Genomic DNA, 21,788 nt, shown 5'->3' with positions numbered 1-21,788 from the left:
AAATTATTATACAATATGAGAGGCAATCTGGCAAAAATCTTCTGATTCTAAAAATACATTGATAGCAAATGGGGCAATATGTAAATTCAGTAAAGGTAACTTCAAGATCTCTGTACTACGGTTTAATTTTTCTATGAACTTGAAATTATACCAAAATTATACCAAAGTTAAAGGAATTACTTTTTTCCCCTTTAAATCCCAACAACTTCTGGTGCTTAAATGTTGGCTATCCTGGGGCACTTAATCATGACACTGTGAAAGGTGCAGCAGGTCAGTCCAGGGAAACTCAGCAGGGGCAGTCCCCTCCAAGGAAAGCCCTTTGTTAGTCTACAACGTTAACATTCAACACCAGTTTCACGTATTAAGCTCTCAAAACTCTGCTACTCAAGGTAGTCAGTTTAACCGTTTCACCTCCAAATTAGAAAGGAGGGTTCCCTGATGGTCAGCAAATATTCTGTCCCTCTAACCTTTTCTAAGCTATGCTTAAGTATCACCAGGACTAGGCTTTATTAGTAAAGCAGCTGAATAATTTATAAGCGTTGCACAGGACCCATTAGAAGTGCCAGAGCAGTAATAACTGGCTTAGGACTTTGCTTACTCAGGGCTAAAGTTTAATTTGTCCATAAATGCCCTAGCTCATAAACCCATCCCACAGGTCTGACCTGCCTGCTCTTCCACAATCACATGTCCCAGCCATGCTCTCATCTTAGATGTGTTCTTATCAGTGTCATCTGGAGGGCCAAAAAAATTCAAACTCCAACAGCAGCTAAAATCTCATACCCTCATTACTACATTTCCTAAATAGGGACACTTCCAATGTCCCCTTAACCTTTCTTTGGGTCATCCCCAAAGGCTTGATTCCTGGCCAAGAAGAGAACATAGGCAGATGCAACAAAAGGAGGGAAGACTGGAGAAAAAAAAGATTAAGACCTTGGGAACAGTATGTTCAATATCCATTTGGGCACTGCATTCTAAATGACAGGACATACAACATGATCAAGAACATGTGCACTACTTATTTAGGAAGTTAATTACCTTTTCTAAGCCTCAGTTTTCTCATTTGTGAAATGGGGACTATAATGATATCCACTTATTAGGGCTGTGGTAAGAATTAAATGAGCTAATCCACAGCATAAATATCCATTAAGTTAAACCTATTGAGATTCAGTCCTACAACGAACCCTAGAGAAATCTAATCCACTCCCTCAACTCAGTGCACAAACCCAAGGCCCAGAGACGCTATGTGACTTATTCAAGGTTAAATGACTTTGGGGACAGTTCTAAGTCTTAATTCAGTTCTCCAGACCCAGTTTGGTACTGTTTGCTATTTTAGGGCTGCTGTGGCTCTAGTACTCATTCTCTACAGGAACAGAGTTATTCTGTTTTCTGAATTTTAAGATCAGCTAATATAAGGGGCACCTGGGTGGCTCAGTTGGTTAAATGTCTGCCTTTAGCTCAGTTCACGATCCCAGGACCAGCCCTACATCAGGCTCCCTGCTTCTTCCTCTTCCTCTTCCCCAGGGTGTGCATAGCTCTCTCTCTCTCAAATAAATAAATCTTTTAAACAAACAAACAGGGATCCCTGGGTGGTGCAGCGGTTTGGCGCCTGCCTTTGGCCCAGGGCGCGATTCTGGAGACCCGGGATCGAATCCCACGTCGGGCTCCTGGAGCATGGAGCCTGCTTCTCCCTCTGCCTATGTCTCTGCCTCTCTCTCTCTCTCTCTCTCTCTGACTATCATAAATAAATAAATAAATAAAAAATTAAACAAACAAACAAAAATAAGTTAGTAAGTGTCAGCCCAGAAACTTCAGTGTTTGTTCATTCATTCACTCAAGAACTCTCTACTGAATGCTAACTCTGAGTCAGGCGATATTTTAGGGGATGTTATAGGGCTTCAGCACCTACAACACAGACAAGGTCCCTGCCCTCAAGTATCCTGCAATCTGGAGATGCAGTAAGTCAACAAAAAAAGCAGATGAATAAACCAAGTAATTCCAGATAACGGCAAGTGCTATAAAGGAAATAAAAAGGTGATATGAGAAAGCAAGTGGCAGTTGGGAGGGCAGAATTCTCTTCTGGAGGCCTTCTGTGCTGATTTCTTTGCAGTTTAATCTCTAGGAAGATGACATTCTAACATCGGTTTTAGCATATGCATATATGAATATGCATAAGTACATGTGATAAGAAATTAGACAAAGTGGCATCAACCTCTAAAAATTTCACTCTGGGGCAATCATATCAGAAATAAACACACTAGCCATTACAACTTTAACATAATAAACCTTTTCTGGTCTTCTGTCTTACCTCCCTGGCTATTCCATCCAGTGCAGATAGGCGGGTTAAGACAAAAGGACACTAGGATAATCAAAGTTCACATCACTTTCTTTTAGGTGAAGTGCATTTCTCTTACCCTCTGGAGGTTAGATGCGTAGCCCCTGGCATTTATGCTATGGTGCCATGAAATTCCTGCCCCAAGAACCAGTTCAGGGGATCAAAGAGCTATTATTAAGGTCTCAGTTTAGGCCAACTAAGGGAGGGAATGGCAGTAGAGGCAGGCCACTCACCCCTTCATTCAGCCGCCCTCCTCCACAACGGGACCATTGAGCAGGCGCCACAATGGATGGCTGAGAAGAAAAGTCCGAAGGAAATCATACAGAGTCCCCTCGCACAGACTCGGTCATTCATCACTAGGCAAGTGCCAATATCTGGGAACAGCAATCTCAATTTCTGCAAATCCTCCAACCTGCAACAGCTGCTAGTGACTCTGGTGGGCGGCTTTGCTGCTTACGCGAATTTCCAATACCAAGCCCTGGACCGGATCCAAGTCGACATTACTTAGGTTAGAGACACTCTGGCTGCAGAGAGCAGCAACAATGGACTTCACAGCTTATAAAGCAGCTTACAAAGGGCTCCCGTGTATTTCAAAAAGCACTTCAGATAGCTGGTGAGAGAGGCTATCTTGCACAAACGCATTCAAGCAGTTTATTCCTAACCCACTTAATTCAAGGTTTCTGTCAGAAGCCAACGACATAGTGGAGGAAGGTGCAGAAGCGTGAGAGGGCTGGATGGCTGGGCAGCTAGGGGAATGCAGGCAGCCCCAGCCCTCCCCTCCAGAGCACCAGCTCAGCAGGACTGGGAGTGTGACAGCAGCAATCAGCCCTCCACCTGGATAACACAGGCAATGAAAACATGGAAGACAGTGTGTGGGATTCCTCGGTTCTTTAGTGAGCTGTTAGTCTCCACTGCTTCCATCAGTATCATTCAGGGGGGCATTTGTAAATGAAGAGTATGAATGCCCTCTAGATGCCTGCCACCACACAACCAAATACACCTTCATCTGACAGCACAGGTGACTCCAGTCTTAGCACTCCCAAGTCTCTAGGGATCCACTCATCTCTTCCATGCTATCTGTGCACACCCTGTTGGGCACAGCTTAAATAAGTTCATAGAAAACAATTTTGCCAGGTAAAAGTCACAGAGACCGAAAGAAGCTAAAGACTAGAAGAAAACACTGAGGCCCGAAGGCCCATGGATTTGGAGCCTGGAGCTCACAGAAGCCACTCAGGTACAGAGCAAATAATGAGCGTGCCGAACAGGAACCATCTCTATGGAAGAAAAGGGATATAGAGTAGGTAAGAATTTTTTGTTAATTTTGTCTTATCTGTGAACTTTTCAAAAGAACTTCACAAGTGCTTTCGTTTTTGGAAAAGTTGTGAAGAAGACCATCCCTGAACATGTTTAAATGGAAAAACCCCTCACAGGACTATGGGCCCCTCACAAGACAACAGAGCCCATTTGGAGATCTGTGGGTTTCTTGGAAAATACTGCATCAGCAGATATCCAGGTAAGAAATCATTACAAGATTGATTAACAGAATCCAAGAAGATATACAGAGCTATATTAAGTGTGAGGTATGATTTGGAACTGGAAAAAAAAATTACTAACTTCCCAGCACTCATTCTAATGGGTAAGACCTATTTGCTAAGGGAATAAAGAGGGATGAATATGAGGGCACGTGGGTGGCTCAGTGGTTGAACATCTGCCTTTAGCTCAGGTCATGATCCCTGGGTCCTGGCATCAAGTCCCGAATTGGGCTCTCCACTCAGCAGGGGAGCCTGCTTCTCCCTCTCTCTCAAATAAATAAATTTTTTAAAAAAGTGAATATGATATGGCAATGTTCACTATGAGGCCAGTCTCATAGTATGAAATGGGTCAACATGAGAGTAGGTTTAAAATGCTATTATAATGTGATGTGGTGATTGCAGTATCTTGACCACAAGAACCAAAACAGAAATGTCCAGCCATGGGTCATGGACCTGTGAGTAGAGCCTTCCTAGGCTTAGTGCACCCAAATTAGCCTAAGCTAGTGTTTTGATGGTTTTTAGCAGCAGATTAGGGAGGGGCAGAGCTACAGCAGTTAGGTCTGTGATCATGCCACTGTGCTGTTTTCTCTGTGATCTTCAGTTTTGGTTCTCTTGAGTTCTATTGCAGGGACCTTTCCATTTGGTGAAATTCGACTTTTAAAACATAAAAAATCCAGGAAGTCACACTGGAAGTTGTGCATTCTGGGTAAGCAAAGTTTGGTTCTGGTAATCAAGATGAAGTCACCATCTGCCAAGAGCAATAGTTCCCCCAAGAGGACTGACTGAACTTTTACTGAAGCAGGTCACCTCTAACCCAGTCTCATGAATGCTGATATTATATATCTATATATGACGTCCTGTACGTGCGCTTCTTCCTCTCAAAAGGAAGGCACACAGTTTCCCAATCTTCCCCATGCAAGTGTCATTCAGTAACAGGTTTAACAAATAATCACCGACGAATCAACAATAAAAAAGAGGGATGGGAGCATGAATACCAGCAAGAACAAGTACCCTTTACCATGTCTTCCCACCCACCAAACTGTGGAGGAGAAAATTCCCTCCTTTCGAATCAAAGCACACTGCTTACCAGGAGCACAACGCAAAAGGGAAAGATGGCCACTCTACGCAATATGCCTATTTTGATACAAATAGCACTTCCCAATCAGAGCACTCACAAATAGGTCTAAACTTGGAACAGAATAAAAAAAAATCCCTATCAAACAATGAGAATCAAGAGTGAAAAAGAAACAGTTTGCTGAAAGAGAGACGAAAATATATCAGGGCCCTAGAGGAGTTATTTCTGAATTCCCTGCACATACGACATCATTCATGAAGAAGGCAATGGTACAAATATAGCATAAATGTCGTCTGCTCTAGCTTGTAATTTAAAATGCAAATGCTAATGAGCGAACTGGTATATCAGTGGAGTTAATAACCGCATGCCTAGCACAGGGGTTGCATCCAAAACACACACAGAGAAGAGACAGACACCATGTTCCAATTTAAAAATAAAAACACCCAAATTAACCCTAGAAAAATCACTAGCAGATGTACAAGCTCAGGAAAAGGAGGCACACCAGGGCAGGGAAATGGGAACTTCTCCACCCGTTGTAGACTAAGTAGTCAATTTAAATAACTTCCTACATATAGTGAAGGTAAGTATGGGAGTTACTAGGGTTTATTCAGGACTACTATTGTAAAACACAAGTATAATAAGGAAAAATTACAGGGAATCCAGAAAGCTTAAAGTTTCTTCAAAGCCCACTTGGAAGCCCATAAACCAACCTTGAAGGGAGCCGTATGTCCAAAAATCAAAGGCCACAGAAGAGAGATACAGACCTCATTTATTTTAACATAGGGAAAGAGCGGTTAAAAAACAAAAAACAAAACAACAAAAAACCCCAAACCTAACAAGTCTATATTAATGTGGTAATTTAAATAAATGGGTAAAAGCTCTGATGATTTAAAAAAATAAAAAATAACAGAATGCAATTGTGTCTCAGACGCCTTCGAGATCTGAAAAGAACTTCTATGAATTGTTCTTCCTCCTACAAGTTCTGTGTTTGGCAGCTCTACATGAGAATCTGAGACCAATCCCATGGTACCAAGACTGAGCGCAGCCTCAAGACTGAGGCTTCCTTGGAGCCCCTCAGGCAGGAGGCATGAGGACATGCAACATGTGGCCAGTGCTTTTATCCAGTTCTTTGAGTAAAAACCTGTGGTGTTTGCTCGGGCAACAGGAGGGTGTGCTAGGATCAGTTGCCGATAGCTGGGCACCTAGAATGTTCTAATTCTCGTGTTAGTGCCATTCACTGAAATTTTATACAAAGGGCCAGGCTTAGACTGGCATAGCCAGCCCTCAGGAAAATTTTCTGAAAGGAATCCAAGGTGAGCGATGATCTAGAGTTTGGGGGCCAAGATAGTTTTTCATGATGAGGAACTCTTTTTTTAAACCCAGTCATATCTCTGCTTGAAAGGGGGATGTGAGAGGTGGTTCCCATAGCAACTAGGATTAAGTCTTATAGGCAGTCTGCACTGTTCACCCTGGGGCTGCCCATTACCAGATTTCAAAGCATTTCCCTTTAATTTCAAATTACCACACCATTTATACTCCGTCTCCTGCATCCAGGTCCTGCCATTTTCTACTATTAGGCTGGCCAAATAGACACCCCACAGGGCAGGGGTAGTGGTGAGTAGCCCAATTCTGGATGCTGCTGCTTGCCACCACTACTACTAAATGGTTGCTGACAAATGCCAACAGGCTGACAAGATGACAGTGAAAAATCCACACTAAAATGTATTTTTCTGGGAAAGCCACAAGGATGGAATTAGAAGTGAGGTATTTGGGCACAACCAGGGATAGGTGCTAGTACTGGAAACACTCCAGCAGAGAGCAGCGATCTGACTTTTGTAAGCTTCCTATTCCCTACCCGCCATGCCCACGAGGTAGAAGGCAGCCTCGATAACTTTTAACAGACTCAGAAAGAGCCATCCAGTGGGAGGGGAGGAGAAGGAATAGAAGAGGAAGCTTCCCAGGGGAAAAGCTCCCAGGTCTGATCATTCTGTGCCACTCTACTGGCTCTTATTGGCTCTGTATGGAATAGGCCTGATTCCTATTAGGAATATTTTTGCCTTTGTCTCAACTAAAAAACCAACCAACCAACCAACCAACCCTCAAACATCAAGAGTAAAAAGCAATAGAAGGCAGGAGTCCGAGGATTTGGAAGGAAAGGATTCTTTTTTCTTAATTTTGACCCATCCATCCAGAGGGAATGAATGGGCCCATCCTCTAACAGCTGAGGAGAAATCAACAACTTTCTTTTCTTGGCATAGAAAACCCTACTGAAATGGTAAGAGCTGAGCATTCCCATTAGGAGGCTGTACCACCCTCAGCAGTCTGACGGGCTCCACAAAAGGTGGTGCCACTGCTAACATGCTTCCCTTCAGTTGCAGGTCTCTAGACAGGCTGGCACAGAACTGCTAGGTGAGCCTTGCTGTCTCCATCATCTCTAGGGTCCCAGCATCAGACCAAGATGCAGGCTGGTCTGATAGAAATAATTAACCAGGAAGCAGGAATTCGTCTTAAAATGTTTTTAGCTCCAAGGTCTGTGACTGCCATTAAACCATGATGAACAAATCTTATTTTTATTGATGTCTTCATTACTCTGACTCAAAAACCAAACCAAACCAAATGGCTACTGGGCAGATAATATCCCTGCCCTTGGACCTGGAAATATTCCATTATGTCCTGAGAGTCTCCTTTGATTCCTACTACTGGTCTTCAGGTCATGGCATTTTTAGGTCTCTTACCATCCCAGTCACTCTCCTCTGATCCTTCTGCAATTTGCTAATGTCCTCCCTAAAAGGGTGGTCCTCAGAAGATCACACTCCAGGCCTGCTCTGATCTGGGCTAGACCAGCATTCATTTCCACCCTTCTCCAGATGGTTGTACTGTTGGGTTATAAACTAGGATCGCTTTAGCCTTTTTGCCAGTTATCTCAATATAGGTTATTGTTTTATAAAAATTGGAGTTGTTTTCATTTATATGGTTTTTAAGGCATGTTTCTCTTACTCTTAGCTTTCTTACAGAGGATTTATTTTTCCCCTTCATGTCTATACATTCTTTACCTCAGTAGACACAACTACTTTGCTTGAAGCCTAGAACTTATGTTCCTAAATTCCTAGCATAGTGCCAGTGGAAATAAATTATTAAACAGCCATGTCATTGAATGACCCACAAACATGATGAGGATCATTCTGGGGATGATTCACAATCTAAAGACAGGAGATAATTAGGCTATCTTTGTAGGCCTGCACTTTTATCCACGTGACATGACAGGGGTGGTGGTATGGTATGCATGCAAAGATGGCAGTGGAGGGCAGGGCACTGAATGCTCAATGGCAGGCGAGCAGAGAAGGAGATTTACAGAGAGAGGAAAATGATTGATGAATACATCCATTTCTTTTAGACTACTCTTCCTGAGAACTAATGATATAGGCTAAGTTATTTTGCCTAGATGAATCACACCTAGCCTGCCAAAAGAAAATGTTCCTGATCTTGGATGCTCAAATGCCACCTCCCTTGTGAGGTCTTTGCCATTCCCCAATTAATTGTACTTTCTTCTGCATTTTCATGGTATGTTGCTCATAGTTTTCATAACTCCTTTTAAGTTCTTTGTTCAAGTTATTCATATGGCTGTCTACACTGCTAGGCTAAAAGCTATTCAAGAAAGCAGGAACTATCATATTAATTTATGCATCACCCAAAATCTATCTATCAAAGACTGCTTTCTCTTATAGTGGGCTTGCATAATCTTGGCTTCATTTAAAAAGGGTCCCCAACTTGTTTATCGTGTTAATGCTTTCCTAACGGGTGATCCTCCAGGACCTTCTGTCATGAATGTAATTCATACAATGGTATCTTTAAAAGTGAAGAACTAGAGCAGCTCCATAAAAGTCTCCTGTCAAGCTGCCCATTTCTGGTAATGGGACCCAACTGAAAGCAAGTAGGTGGTGGAGACAGAATCAAACTGGCAAATCCCAAGAGAAAGAATACCCCACTTTGCAAATACCCATTAAGTTGCAATTCAATTAAAGCATCTGAAAGGAATTCATAAGTATCAGCAGACCCTGTAATTGCTTAATTAAGGATAGAAACCCAGCAAACACAACCATATAACAGTCTGATTCATTAGCACCTCTGTGATAGCAGAATGGGATTTCTTACTTAAACATACATTGGCTTTAATTGTGTAATTTGGTTAGGCATTGGTAATCAATGGGGATCCACCATTTCTGGGGCCAGGAGATGGGAAGGATATTCCTGTTCACCTTCCCTCTCCTCTCTCATTAGAAGTTTTTGGTCTTTTGAAACAAGCAGTTGATATTCTAATAGGAATAGAATGGAGAAGAGGCGTTAAAAAGAAAGGAGGACATGAGATATTTTCCTCAAAGGCATTCAGGGTCGAAGGACACACAGCCGAACCTTCAGTTTATCCATCAGGTACCATCAAAATTTACCAAGCCCTAGATACCTAGGGTTTCTCACTGCATCCCTTGTCATAATGCAGCTCCAGTGGGGAGTTGTAATCAAAGAGAGAGAGAGAGAGAAAAAATTGAAAAATGCCAAAGGGCAGGCAAAGGGAAGTCTCATTTTCTAGTCTTGTTTCATATGACTAGGTAACTGGTTAATTAAAAGTCACCTGCTGTGATCTACATGGGAACCCCCTGCCAGGTAGCTGTTGCCTCCTAGGTGACATCTACTCCCCCACACTCCAAACTTGCTTCAGTCCCCAATTCCACGTACATACTGCTGCCCTAGCTTTAGGAACATAGAAACGCAATTGGGGTCAGTGAGTTAACAGAAGACATCAAATACTTGATATGAGACTACTTAGATGACTGCACTGAAACCTTAAATTATTATTCTCTTCCAATTCAGGCAGCTGGTTCACAAACTTGATACCTGTTCTGCTTAGTCAACAGGACTACTTCCTGAACTATGCCCTTAGCATAACCCAGATACCCCAGAGCCAAGAAAGTAATTCAAAATAAGTAAATGTACTATCAAGGTCATAGCGATATGACACACACCAAATGCCCAATGGTGCTGTTAAATAAAAAATGTGAATCAAAGGCCAAGTGATATGCAAATATGTGCACCTCAGTATCCCTCTAGCCAAAAAACAAAAACATGAAACACGTGACAAATGAAAATAAGTGAAAAATAAAGATTGGGAGCAAACTGCTTTTGTTCTAATGGAAGGAAAAGCATGGGGCACACTAAATGCTAGATGAGGAAAAAGGGTGCTTTCAAACAAATGTGGACTGCCTGGGGATCCTGACTTCCCTGCAAACTCGGGACAAGACCTGGCTGTGATCACCTCCACGACTGAACGAAGTCTGCACAGCAGCAGTCAGAGGGACCATCAACAGTCTCTCTTCTGATGCTGTAAGATTACCTGCTCACCAACCAAACCTAAGCCAGGTGCTCAAAGGACTAGAGGGCAAGAGCCTTCAGGAGGTACTGACCTGTTAGCTCCAGCTGACTCTGGCCAGCCCCACCTGCTAGTCCATCTGACCAATCATTCCACATACAGGGGTGCAGGAACCGTGACAGAGAGGCCAGCTGGCTCGCGCCAAATGCCACTCCCTATCAAGCTGTGGGGCCTTCTGCCCAAAAAAGGCCACGTAAAAATGCAAAGTGTCCACCCCACCTTGATGTCCAGAGGGCTCTGTGAAAGGCTGGGATTAATGAGAGCAGCACATATGGGATTGCTGAACAATTATCTTGACTTTCCCCTTGAGAATCACAGCCCAAACTCCCTCTTGGCTGCAGAGACATCATTTCCAGCAGAATGCCTTTTTTTTTTCCATGACGTAAAGCACATCCCACAGATACCTGCAAAGCTGTGCCATTCATCTCTCTGTCCAGGTGAATCACCCCACAATGTGAATGTTGTGTCTGTGTCTACACTCACGTTCAGCGTTCCTTGTAGTTGGTCTCAGAAGACCAAGGGGCACTCCTCTAAGGATCCTCCCTCCACTCTGTTCCCCATCCATCTCATCCCTGCCGTCTTCTTTAGGTCACTGCTCTATCAATCTTTCCTTGCAGCCTTTCTTCGTTCTTCTTCTCAGCCTTCAGACCAGTGTTTCTCATGTTTCCTAGAATACTTTCTCACTCCGTCTTTTTAATATCCTCATTTGCCAAGAAGATTTTGTTGAGTTTTACATTCTGTAATGGTATTATGAAAACAATCGGTGTACTGAATAGCTTTTCCAACTACATGCCATGTTTTGCTCCAGTCTTGAGGAAGAATTACCAATATCAAAGTACTCAAGTTGTTGACACCCTTACAATGTTATTGTGACCCTTTAGCTTTCATTTTTATGCATTCCTTTTGCAATCTGTTAGAATTTTGTAATGAGCACTCTATTTTTGATTCTGTTCCTCATTTCCCATATTTACACCCTACTCGCCTGTAATCTGCCTTTAGCTGAATCAACTCTGATGAAATTGCACTGACAAAGGTCATTTGTGACTTTCTAATTGATAAATAATATAACACCACTTCATAGTTTTTAGACTTGACATTTTAGGTAAAATCTGACACTGCCGACTCCTTGGACTTCTTTCTTCTCTTGGCTTCCTGAATATTACTTGCAGTATTCTCAACCTAATCCTCTGACCACCAATCTGTTCCTAAAACTTCTTACTTTTGTGTTGATATCCCAGTCTGCCCAAACACTCAAGCCTTGGGCAAGTTACTTTCCCTCCTACACTCAATGTCATCCCCATTTCTGCCCAAAAAATCCAGTCATTCCCCTAATTATTTCCTCCTTAATACTTTTCCAACCTCTCCTCTTCTTCATTGCCAGATGTTAGGCCTCTACCTTTGTTTCTTAACTGCTTTCTCAGCCTCCAGCTGAGATAGGCACTGGTAATCAATGGGGATCCAATGTATTCACCAGAATACATTGGAAAGAAATAAAGAAAGAAATAAAGAAATAAACTTTCTCAACACAAATGTGAACATGCTGCTCTCTTAATACCCTGAGTGACTCTGAGGGTCCACAATACATCCTGTATGCATTTCTAGCCTCATCCCACACCAACCCCTCACTCTTTATACTCCATCAATACAAAAGGGGGCACAGTTGGCTGGACACACTGTGTCCGGATATATCATACCTCTACACCTTAGTACATGCTGTTAACCTCAATTTAGAATGTTCCTCTCTACTTCCTTTTCCCCTCCTATCCTAACACTGAAAACTCTTATTTGTCCTTCAAAAGCAGCTCAGGTATTAGCTCCTCAGGGAGACAATCCCCAATTTCCCTCCAAGTAACCAATCACTCCCTCCTCTGTGTTACTTCTGTGCCTTAAAATGAATTCTCTCGTTTTGAGCCCAGCAGTTTGTTTATATTTCTGTCTTCCCTCTAAAGCTTCGAGAGACCTAGGACAATGTCTTACCAGGATGCAGAATTCCTTGTAAACCTAAAGGGAAAAGCCAGTAGCCTTTCTTTCAGTGAGCCTTCTGTTCATTCAGGAGGAGGCTAGAACAGCAACTTTCCTTGACTTATTTCCATTAAGAGATATGTCATGGAGAAGGAAGATCCACAGCTATGCGCACATATGCTCTAAAAGTATACTATTCCATGTAAGAATTAAGAAGAGCTCTGGTTATGAATTCACCAAGTCTTTGTGAGAGGAAGGGGAAGGAAACCTATTTATGAACCATCTACTTTATGGCAGGCTTGTTCTGAATCCTTTACACATCTCCTTAAACCCTCACAAAAATCCTAAGAGGCAAGAAACACTTTCCAGTTAACTGGTGTGTAAACTAAGGCTTCAAGAGTAAAAAAAAACCTCCCCTAAAGTCACCTGCATGTGAAGAGTAGAGCTGTGATTCAAACTGAGGTCTGCATGCTCTTACAACTTTTCACCATCCTGTATCCTTATCAGGTTTCTAAAGAAATTGGAAGATGCAGAATATAACTGCATAAGATATGGCAGGAGAAAAAACATAAAAGCTTCTATTTTATCATGTATTTGCTTTGGTAATCAGGCACCGTATTTCAAACTGCTAAGCTTAGAATATTGCCAAGTACACACAGGAACTGGCTGCTATGGAGTTGAGTGACCAGTCTGTGAGACTGAGCCTCAGTGGGCTGGAAACTGGCCCAGCGAACACTTAAGCAGCACATATTCTATTTTACATATAGATGGGAAAAGGCCTTTCTAGCAGTTGGCTGAAGCCCAGAACAGTCAAGCAGGACAAATGGTCCATGGGAAAGAAAGTACAACCAGAAGGGTTCTTCAGGAAAACCCCACCAGGGTAGGTCTCAAGCTCTGAGCTGGCTCCATTCAGGTAGTTTTGAGTTTAGAAGCCAGAACTTTACTGTTTTCTTTCCCTTACAAACCTGTGGCCAAGTTTCCCAGAAAGAATAACACGTTTTCTCTTGTTCACCTCTGGGAAAAAGCTCCACGCTGCCAAGAGGATGTTTTTGTTTTCTAAGTATAGAACAAAGGAGAATATATACTTCAAACTCTGTAACAACAAGAATTCACTGATAAGAAACTTCTCTGCTCTGGAAATCTTAAGTAAAGGGCACAAATGGCCTCTGTCACACACTGCTGTGCCACCCCTCAGTTTATTACAACTCACAAAAGTATAGCCCTTCAGTAAGGTATGGATTTGTTTTGGTCCTTCTGTTCCACGGCTGCCCCAAGCTTCATGTCATACTTCAATTAGTCCCTTCAGAAAGCCTGCAGAACTGTGCAGTGATCATTAACTTCTCCGAGTGAGAGAGAGAGCTTCAGTCAGAGGTAGTGGCCCAGCAGCATCAGGGCCCTGTGTTTGGTGAGTGATTTATCTCACATAACAACCCACTTAGTTAGGGCCTGAGGGACACCCGTATCCAGAGGAGAAGCTATTGGTGCCTTCTAGGAGAAGGAGCCTGAGGCAATCTGGTAGGGGACAGCAAGCATGGCTCCCATTTCTCTTCTTCCATGGCAAATTCTACTCAAGAATTCTAACAGAAGGAGCACTGAGGGAGCAGAGCAGCAAGAGAAAAGGCAATGCACACCGGGCAAACATTGTAGTCCTGTCCTCGGTGAGTTAGTCAATGTGTGTGTTTTACGAGGCAAGGATGTGGGCCGCTGAAGTAAAAGGACACTTTCTCTCAAAAACCATAGTCTCTGTGAAGTACTGCCAGGAAACAAATAACTTTATTATCTGCCATTGGGGAAGAAATAAAGCAATCTGCTCTTTCAATGCATAAATGTAAATTGGTTTGTGAAATATTAAGTTACTAGAAAAAACAGGGTAAGAAAGATGAACACTGAGTCAGCAAAGAAAGGGTGGCTTGCCCTAGCATGTCAAGCTTAGTGCAACAGAGAAAGACCATAGATGCAGAAGCCTGGGAAGGTAATGTCCTATCTGACGTTTCATAAAAGATTTGGATCCCAATGACATCTAAAAAGAATAGAAGAGAGACAAACAGCAGTGCCTAGGGAGACACAAGGGGAGGGTGTCTTAGCTCCTTGGTGGACTGCCTGTGACTAACATGGCAAGGATGGTCTATCCCAAATGGGAAATACCAACTGAAAATTCCATCATTAATAGTTTTCTTTGTCTGGAATTCCCTTCACTCAGGCTGTGAAAGGATACATGTTGTCTTTCAAGCTGCTCTACTCTTATGCCCTGTGGTTGGTGGAAATGAGGAGCAGGAAGAGTTCCAGTGTTTGGTCTGCAGTGAGAGAGGGATCAGATCTAGCAATTTTGTGTTCATCTCAATTAAAGAGTAAAACACCTATAAGGGCTCAAGGTCCTATCTAAAACACAAGGGAAAGGAGGGCATGTGACCTCTAGGTATGACCTCTGAGCTCCAAGAAGAATCATCAGAACATATAACATACAAGACTTACCGGCAAGCAAGAAGGTGATAAGGCAAGTTTCCTTTGGCAAATATAGCTTGAGACGAGAACCACTGAAGACATATTCCACCACAGCTTCAGAACGACCTGCCCGCTGAAGGAAGGGCAGAAACTGCTTTGCTTTCTGGGTATCCTAGTGGACAGAAGAAAAGAATCATTAGAAAGACGTAATAGAATCTGAGCAAATGATTCTTTCTCTCTGTTCTAGGGCAAAAAGTCTGGCAGACAATAGAAAGCTTGGCAAATAATCCTAGAAAAAAATCAGACAATTCTGAAACTATGACATAGTCAAGATACCCATGTGGCTCCCACAGAAGAAACAGAGTTAATCTGAAGTTTCCAGAACATCCTGAGTGCTTCCCTCTGTTCTGTTACTATGCACTCAAGTTAGGAAGGTGCTTTGAAAAGAAAATTTCATTTCTCACAGGATGTGAGAAAGGTTCTCTTTCTTCAATAAAATTGATGGGAGAAGACTAATTCTAACCTTTTGTGGAGGTTAATTTAACTTTTAATTTTTATTAAAAAAAAAAAAAAAAGAGTGACTTCCAGGCTATGTTATATAAAGCCCCTTCCCAAGAAACCCAAGCAGTTCACCTTTAATCATTAATTGGTTATGTAGATTCAGAGCTCATTGTTTCTGAACATGAAGAATACAGCCCTCTTTGGGTGCCTATGCAGCAAGCCTTGCTCTACCGGCTTTTCAGGAGTGAGCTGGGACATGAGCATACTATTCTAGATCCTAGCCTGGGAAATCTTTGACAGTAGGACATGCCGGGTGGGGACATATACCACATCATGTCAGCATGAACAATAATAGAAACAAGAAAAACACATGAAACCAGGTAGCACTTTAAAACTTTTTTTCACACATAAAACACAAAGTGCATGCCCTCTACCCTCAAGAATAACCAAACTATGGACATTTTGAACCTCAGAGCTCTCAGCTACAGAGCTTCAAATCCTTTTGGTCTTTCAAGCTCATTAAACAGATGGAGTAAGCAAGCACCAAAACATCACAGTGCATGTGCTGTGGGAGTAGTCAGAGAATGTCAGAATTTCCAAGGTTTTCAGCCCAGCCAGAACTGTAAACTCCCACCAGGGACAGCAAACTCTGCATACTTTCCTGACTCCTGCGACACAAGCAGCCTGCAATCCGCCAAGCTCTTCCTTTCTGACTCTGCTCCTAGCAACAGAGCTATTGTATCTAAATTAATGCACATTAGATAATGAAATTTTAACAAGCCATCAAGTATTTGAGAGCTTTCACAGAAGCCAGAGGGGCTTCTCTCATTCAGAAGCAGTGAGGTAGGCTGGGATGAAAACAGTATTTATAGTAATGAGATTCATCCTTCCCTTCAAACAGATTCTCAGAGAAAAGGAGAGACAGTCATCCATTCTCAGTGTCTCTAATGGCACATTGGTAAAAGGTAAAGTAACAATGAGCTTTAGCGAGTTGGGAACTCCCCCAATGAACACTTAAGCAACATGTATTCTACTATACACATACAGTGGCACAATGCCTTTCTGGCAGTTGGCTGAAGTCCAGAACAGTCAAGCAAGACAAATACTCCATGGGAGAGAAAGCACTACCTGATTAAAATCCTTTTGCCACACTAGTCTAAATCTGGGACATTATTCATGAGCTGAACCAGTAAGTCAACAACAATTATCAAATTGATTATCGCAAATCATGAGGCAATATAGTGTCTCTGAAGAGAGGGCCTTTCCCCTCAAAACTGCAGTAATCTATATTTTGCAGAAACAGACTTTTACTCACTGTCATATGAATGTATTTATCTGGAGGGGGAAAAAGTGCTTGTAGGAATAATAGCAGCACGCGCATACATAAGTATTAATACAAAAAGAAGGTTGGAGCAGCCTCTCATCCTATTTTGCTAAACGATTACCTACTTTACCAAGAGATCATTTCACAGAGTGGGAACCAAGGAGAAACGAAGGTACCTTACTACCAGCCATGCAATTAAAACAAATTTTTTTTATATATAAAAAAGTACCCCTAAATCTCAACCTACAATTTAATAGTCCTAATCCAGAAACAACAATATATGGAAAGATAGCAAAGAGAATGTGACATGCCACTGATGATGACAAAGATTAGAACTGAAAGCCAACTATGACAACTGAAGGAATGCAAACAAATTGTAAAAGCCCACCACAACTATCCATGTTTACTTCCAGAGGCCAAACTGCAAGACAGGACACACAGCCCCCTCATCATTCTAAAGGCTTAAAGATGATATGCCTAGGAACAATCCGTTATGGGAAAAAATACAAAATTTCACCCAAGTTCATAGATTTTTAAAAATAAAAAATTCTTATCATGTCAATTAAATTGAGCGTAAGCACCAGAAGATGTCAGCTCTTTCAAATCTCTATCACAAGCAGACAATGGTGTCGGTCTTTCCCTGTCATCTCAAGTGCTTCTTTTGCTTGGCATGTTCTTTTACAATGTTTCAGTGGCTCTTATGAAAAGACTGGGAAATCAGACTGAGAAGTTGCCTCAAGTGATGTAGCCATACATCATTCCCTGCTTGCTAATTTAGCTATGGAATTTATTTTAGGGCTTTTGATTGTTAGTACCATAAAATTGACTGAATGTGGTTTAACTCTGATTTGCCTTCCAAAGAGCCCATGCCAGTACGGCGATGTGCTTCAGTCTCTTACACTCCTTTCTAAGTTTCAATGCTACGTAAATAAGAGAAAACCTGATTATAAAAAGCAGTGTAAGAGAGAAGCTTAGGCCCCAGTGAGGAACTGAAGATGCCAGCCAAGTGGATCTTAAGCACAGCAGAATGAGCAAGTTCAAATGACATCATTAATACGACACTTGAAATTCTCCAGTAATCCTGAAGCAGCACCTAGTGAGATTTAGTGAAATCAAAAGTTTCTTTATAACCTTATAACTCCAAAAGGTATTTTTAAAATTAAAGATTAAAGGCCTCAGATTTAAAGTGATAACAACACTGAAACTTATGGCACAGAAGGCTCATTCCAAGGTTAAGGTTATTCAGTTATCAAATATTTCTGTCTAGTCTAATTGCAGAGACTCTCCTCCACAGATATTCCATGCTGTGACTTCTGCATGGGAGGCCTGGGAATCTACCCACCATAGTTATCTGGCATGACATTGGTTCAAGGCTTTAAGAATCCAAGCAGATAAATTAGCTATAGTTTTCTGCACCAATATTCCCCTCCACTGGTGTAAATAATCAAGAAGCAACTGTACTTCTGAGCAGGTGAGTCCTTTTTTATTGCACTGCTAGTTTTCACATTACCTGCACTCCAAAACAAACCATACATAAGTATTTTCCTGTAATCCTAGAAAAGCTAATTTAAGGTTGCATTAGCTAAATTTAACTTGCTATTGTGGATGGCACCTCTTTAAGGAATGTTTCTGCCTCCTCAATGCACCTTGAAATTGAGAAAGTAATGGTGCAACAAATGTGCCTGGGGTGACTTCATTTCAAAGGATGCTAATATCTATACCTCAGACTTCTTGAAACGGGGTTTGGACTGACCCCAAAAAAGGCAGGATGATCCTTAGAGGGAAACGTTGTAAAGACATCTTAATTACACACTTCTCCTCTGTCCTTATGTCTGGCCTGTCAGGCCATACCTCTTCCAAATATAGGTATATGTGTTAATGCCTATAAGAAATGCCCTTCAGGGCAGCCCCGGTGGCGCAGCGGTTTAGCACCGCCTGCAGCCTGGGGTGTGATCCTGGAGACCCAGGATCGAGTCCCACATCGGGCTTCCTGCGTGGAGCCTGCTTCTCCCTCTGCCTGTGTCTCTGCCTCTCTCTTCGCTCTCTCTGAATGAATAAATAAATAAATCTTAAAAAAAAAATGCCCTTCAGCAGTCAGACTGCAATCTGTTTCTATAAAGTACCTTTGCTCTGTAAGCAAACAGGTGTTTAAACTAATTTAGTACAATGAATCATCAAGTTTGGGAGAGTGGGAAAGTTGAGGGTAGAGGAGAGGCAGAGGCAGAAGAAGCAGAATCCTTATATGGCATGCACAGGACTGACTGAGGGTGACATATATGCTACTTAGACACCCATGTCCTCTGTATCCTAGAAGAGCACAACTTACATAAATCAAAGTTCTGTGATTTCTGGAACAGGATTTAGGCTGTCAGTTTGCGCTGAATGTTAGCAAAGTGAATTCTATGATTTTCCTACTGAAAATATCCATATAGTAGGCATAAACGTAGTTACTGGTGAGAAGCAAACATCACAACACAAAAAACAGCACAGAGAAATGGGAATCAGAGTAAACCTATTAGTTAACCATTAATCAGGATTATCATGGGCAAGTCTCAAAAGGGAACTGTTAATAATGAAGCTCACTAATTAGTTTTCATCATCACAATCACTCTTTGATTAACATCATAGCAAAAAGAACTAAAACAAACACATGCAGAGCTTATTAGGGTGCCATGGGGGTACTCTACCAGCACTTGAGAAACTAAATTTGAAAGAGGCCTATCAAACCTGAAGCAGCTGCCTGGCAGTACAACAGAACCCTGCACTGCCCACTCCAGCAAAACAGGAAGGCTTCTCCCCTGTGAGCGCTGACTATCCTCTATACTGGGCTGGCCAGAGGCTAAACAGCCTCTAGAGCACAATGCTGTCTGGGTCCAACCAATTTTAATACTGAAGCAGCAGAAGCTCTTTGTACAAAAGAACAGATATAAAGGGGAAGAAAAGAGCATGGAGATCAGAACTAATAGCTAAGGATAGGACCTAAACACACTTGCTTTTGAAGGTACTGTGATAACTCATTGCCATACTCATAGATCTTTTCAGGCCTCCCCAGGCCATACTCATAGATCTTTTCAGGCCTCCCCAGGCTTGTGGAAGACAAATTATAAATATACCCCCTACCAGAAAGTCAGAAAAACCATCCATCGCTCCACGCTCTTCCTCTTATTTACAACCTGGGCTCTATGGCCACCACTAATGTTTTAATTCGCAGAATGAGGCTGTGATTCTGTGAGGAACCAGCTGTACAACATGATAATCTCTTGATATAAATGGGACCCTGGAGGGAGATACTTGGGAATGCCCTCCAGCTCCAACATTACCAGAGAGTACCTAAAAATTTGAAACCACCATTCTCTGGCTAGTTTATCAGTGTTTCATGGTGAGGTGTGTGTGAGGGAACTGAGGGTGTAAACATCAGTGAGGGTCAAGTTTAATAGGAATGAAGTGAACATAGCAGAGAACCCAGAATAAAATGCTCTACTGAAAAACCAACAAAATTACAAGGAAACAAGAGAAAAAAATAAAGTGCTGAAGCTAGGTCATCAATAATCTTTCATTAAGTGCTGTCTATAGTTTAGTTTCTTATACTATTTGCTTGCTTGGCACAGAATCTCACTCAGACCTCCAACATATCTGGGCGTAGGAGAAGCAAGGCTTCATGCTCTGAGCTCCACTTCTGGGAGCATGAATCAGGAGGACAATCTCAGGAGCACTAAGGCTATAACACAGTTTTGAGCTTGGGAAGCTGGTGTTCCAATCTGTGGCACCCTCAACAGAGAATACAACCTTCTGTTTTTTCCCCTGGCTCTACTCCTTTATTTTTATTTTTTTTAAAGATTTTTACTTATTTATTCATGATAGAGAGAGAGAGAGAGAGAGAGAGAGAGAGGCAGAGACACAGGCAGAGGGAGAAGCAGGCTCCATGCAGGGAGCCCGATGTGGGACTTGATCTTGGGACTACAGGACTGTGCCCTGGGCCAAAGGCAGGCGCTAAACTGTTGAGCCACCCAGGGATCCCCTGGCTCTACTCCTTTAGCAATTAGTAGCTTAGGATGGCCTGGCTAAGCAAAGCTTCCAAACTTGCAAGCTAAGGACAGACCAAAGGGCAGAAGGAGCAGCATGGTGTGCTTTCCAAGTTGGAAGAGAGCTGCAGAGCATGTCAGTACAAGTGCAGCTTCATGCCCCAAATATGGAGGAAAAGCAATTTCTCTGTAATGAGACTTGAAAGAAACTCTGAGGATATGCCTGCTGGAGACCTGCAAAGAACAGGTGTCTCTAAATGTTTGCATTTGGTTGAAAATGTCCACTATCTATTTTCTTTCCAAAGGGTCTAATACTGATAAAAGCAAGCAGGGCTTGGCGATGCCAAGATGAGAAGATACAACCTGTGTTTAGAAGAAAAATAGGCAAAACAGCATTCTGATAGGCAATCATGGCAGCCAGACTAGGAAGAAGTCAAATTGAATTACAGAAATAGATTTGGGTAGCCCAAAATATGGCCTGGACTTCATCTGTACTCACCCCAAACTGGAAATAGCCTAAAGCTCCCTCAAGAGAGGAGGGAGCAGTACCAGCTGCAGTACACTCACACAATGGAATGCTACTCTGCAATAAAAAGGATATGGCCAACAACACAGATGGCTCTCAAATACATAATTCCATTGATAGGACACTGTTGCAAAGGTTAAGGTATAAGAACAGAAAACAGATCAGTGGCTGCCAGGGATTGGGGGAAGGGCTAGAGTTTGACTCCAAGGGGGATGGAAGAATTTTCTGGGATGATCCAATATTTCTACTGTCTTGACTATGGTGATGATTACACGTATATGTTCCTTCTCAAAATGTTCATGTTTGTCAAAACCGATAGAATTATATACTACAAATGATAAACCTAAATTTTCAAATTTATACTTAAATTAAAAAAAAAAATTGGCCTAGATAGGTAGCCTATACAAAATTTTGATTTTTGGGATGCCTGGGTGGCTCAGTGGTTGAGCGTCTGCCTTTGGCTCAGGTCTTGATCCAGGGATCCTGGGATGGAGTACCGCATCAGGCTCACCACAGGGAGCCTGCTTCTCCCTCGGCCTATGTCTCTGCCTCTGTGTCTCTCATGAATAAATAAATAAAAATTAAAAAAAAAATTAAGGTTTTATTTAACTTAAAGTGTTTTTGCTTAGTCAACTAGTTTGTAAGTATCT

The 21,788-nt window shown here is 42.2% G+C and overlaps 1 protein-coding gene across 1 annotated transcript in view; it reads right to left on the bottom strand.

Moving 5' to 3' along the window:
• SND1 (staphylococcal nuclease and tudor domain containing 1) overlaps positions 1 to 21,788 on the bottom strand; it is a 420,606-nt gene that overhangs the window by 136,596 nt on the left and 262,222 nt on the right. The window contains exon 15 of the mRNA XM_072784460.1: positions 14,796 to 14,937. Coding sequence (XP_072640561.1) covers positions 14,796 to 14,937 — 142 coding nt within the window. The remainder of the gene's footprint in view (positions 1 to 14,795; positions 14,938 to 21,788) is intronic.

Source organism: Canis lupus, chromosome 18 (genome assembly GCF_048164855.1).
Source record: "Canis lupus baileyi chromosome 18, mCanLup2.hap1, whole genome shotgun sequence".
NCBI lineage: Eukaryota > Metazoa > Chordata > Mammalia > Carnivora > Canidae > Canis > Canis lupus.
The sequence above is the reverse complement of the archived record's forward strand: the minus strand, read 5'-3'. Positions and strand labels throughout refer to the sequence as shown.